This window comes from Vigna umbellata, chromosome 6, assembly GCF_029865625.1.
Source record: "Vigna umbellata cultivar VRB3 chromosome 6, Vumbellata_1.0, whole genome shotgun sequence".
NCBI classification, from domain to species: domain Eukaryota; kingdom Viridiplantae; phylum Streptophyta; class Magnoliopsida; order Fabales; family Fabaceae; genus Vigna; species Vigna umbellata.
In genome coordinates, this window is record NC_142170.1 from 27,103,183 (window position 1) to 27,105,977 (window position 2,795).

Here is a 2,795-nt window from a genome sequence, read left to right on the forward strand (position 1 = left end):
GGCATATGAAGCGATGAAATCCAAACTAGAAATTGGATAACACGACGCTTCTGGTATCTATAAAGTGTGTTTAGAAATACATTAAATAGGCATGTTGTCCTTGCAAATCGCATCAAATAATGGAAATCATGATAAAAGTTATAAATAATTTCAAATCCTAAATGAAAAACAAACTGTTTCTGTGTCATGATCTCAATCCGAATCCAAATTAAACCATCTTAAATACGGAAAAATCCTTCGTACCATAAAATTTAATGCACGACAAAGCAAAACCCTTCGTTTAGACGACACAGCAACAGTACATATATTCTCCACGCCACCTGACTCACTATCCATAAACATTAAACATTAAAGACTCTCTTTTTCTCTCTCACCTTTATGCTATTGCAAAATTAAACCCTCTCTTTCTTTCTCTCTATAGCTCTTTCCCAAAAGAAAAATATATATTTTTATAAGTCACATCCTTCAACATCTTCCTCACACACACACCCCAAAGTGCTTCTTCCTTTTCTTCCCCCACTTTCTACCCTTTCACTAAAACAAAAATAAAGAACAAAAATAAAATAAAAATAAACCTAATAATGAACGGTAACCAAACCCATGTCCATGACCATCCCAACGTTATATAATGTCCTCTAACCACTGCTTCGTCTTGCTGTAAAACCAACGAACCAAATTCCCGAAAATCAAAAGCAGAGTTTGTCTTGTCATCTTCATCTTCTCTTTTGGAGTTACACACAAATATCTTCATCCAGAAAAATCATGAGGAGCTTCTCAAAGAACAAGTTCCTATGTTTTCGCCCTGTCGTCGACATAGATTGCATGTTAAAGTCCGAAGTTGCTCCTCATCGTTCTTCTTCTCCCAGTCATTTCTCACGCGTCCCCACTTCAGAGAAGCAACAAATGGTCAAGAATTCAAAACCCAAATCTGTATACTTCCACCACGTTTCACCTAAACGGACGATTTCTCGGGTGATCAAAGCTGCGTTCTACGAAACCATACTGGTTAGTCTTGGATTCATTTTTTCACTGTTTTATCATTTTTTTTAGTTTAATTTCTGCCATCAGTCACACAAATCATGATCGCGAATTTTGGGATGATATGTATAATTTTTTTTTCCTATTTTAACTTAGATGTTTTTGTCTTGCAGAATAAAAGAGATCACCATAAAAACCGCTACATCCATGATTCATTTGGGTACAAACACAAGAATTTGAAGTATGGGGAAAGAAAAACCCTTCAATCGCCTTTGTCAACTTCATCTTCAGCTTGCTCCGGCTCACACGCGTCATCAGAATCAACGAACGTTTCAAATCACTACTCCACCGAGGAAAAAGGGAAAGAGGGTGGTCATGGAAGCCCACTGGAGAAGCAAAAAAGGTTCGAGTGCTATGGAATATACTTGGTTCTATTCAGCTTAGCGTTTACGGTATTTTGGGGAAAGCTTTTTGGTATTCTTTTGACTTCAACATTGCTCTACTTTTTGGCCGTTTGGGACTCGAGTTCTCCGTGCAAAAAAAGGTCACCAAAAGTTCCAAGGCTCAGAGAAAGTCCACAAGACAAAGATACCAGAAATTATCATGACATAGTTCAAGATTATCGCATGGCCATAGTCCCGTTTAGTTTTCACGTGACACATGATCGAAAACTTGATCGTGTGTCAGATGATAATTAACAATGACTATACTAATCAAGAGCTTTATGATAGTTTCTGGTTAATTATGGGAAGCAAGTTCGCAGGGAACTATTAGGATGTACCATAATGGGGCATTAAATTTTGACGAGAGAATGGTCCTTTTTCGTGCTTGGTGCATGCTTCTACATTCTCTGCTCTGCTATCTCTATGCTTAGTGTCGAAGCTTTCTTAGGCATAGCCCAAAAGACAGTGACATGAGTGCTCTTCCAGTGGCTAAGATTGGAAAGGATTGTAAGGGTGGGAGAGACAGAAGCAGCAGTTCCACATTTATTTCCCTTTGCCATGCTTTTGTTTGGGTTTCTGACATGACAATACATATCTAACCGATGCAAAGTAGGAAAAGTAGTTAATGAAATTTGATAGGGAAAGATGTTGGTTGTTGTATTGAAATTAAGTTTGATTTGTACAGAATTTACTTCTGAAATAATACGAGTGCATTCGTGATTTGTAACTTATTAAATTATCTTGGGCAATCAGATTCTATAATATGGTTTTGAAATAACAAGTACATATTCTCAGCAAATTGTAAACTTAGATTATTGTTTAAATGATGGATTTTGTGTGTACATCATATGTAATTTTGGTAAGGTTGATGTATAAAATTAATTAATATAGTAACACAGATTTTTGTTTTTTATAATATTTTGATATAGTATATATGTGATTTCTTTATTAGATTTAAGTACGTAAATACAATAATAAATAAATAATAAATCAATAAAATAATAATATGTGTGTTATGTTATAAAGTTATTAAAATATCAGTTTTAAAATTTATTTTTTCCATTATATAACTACTCATAACATATATGCATATTAAATTCTTTAGCAATTAAATGCTTACATATATAATAAAATAAACTATAGTTTATTCAATAAGAAGGCTTTACAAAACATATATATTCACTAGTAAAATATGAGAAAACAAAGTAAGCCAACCTCTAGTATCACTTTCGGTTCATCTTCTTGTCCTGCACCATTTACAATTACATAATGAAATAAAATAATCAGTCAAAAATATTTGTGTTAGTTATCTAACATTTGAGCCAATTAATGTACAAGAGAGTATAATATTTACAATTTCTTGTAAATGAATTA

The 2,795-nt window shown here is 33.8% G+C and overlaps 1 protein-coding gene across 1 annotated transcript; it reads left to right on the forward strand.

Moving 5' to 3' along the window:
• Positions 1–388: 388 nt before the first annotated feature.
• Positions 389–2,157, forward strand: LOC124848838 (uncharacterized). Its single transcript, XM_088093275.1, has 2 exons — positions 389–1,005; positions 1,152–2,157. Exons 1-2 carry the CDS (start codon positions 763–765, stop codon positions 1,674–1,676), a joined length of 768 nt encoding a protein of 255 aa, XP_087949401.1. The 5' UTR covers positions 389–762; the 3' UTR covers positions 1,677–2,157.
• Positions 2,158–2,795: the final 638 nt, after the last annotated feature.

What these genes read in the sequence shown, in the direction of transcription:
- LOC124848838 (XM_088093275.1), top strand. Translation starts at nt 763, where the DNA reads ATGAGGAGCTTCTCAAAGAACAAGTTCCTATGTTTTCGCCCTGTCGTC. An exon ending in CGTTCTACGAAACCATACTG is followed by an intron (nt 1,006 to 1,151) that starts GTTAGTCTTGGA and finishes TTTGTCTTGCAG; the next exon opens with AATAAAAGAGATCACCATAA.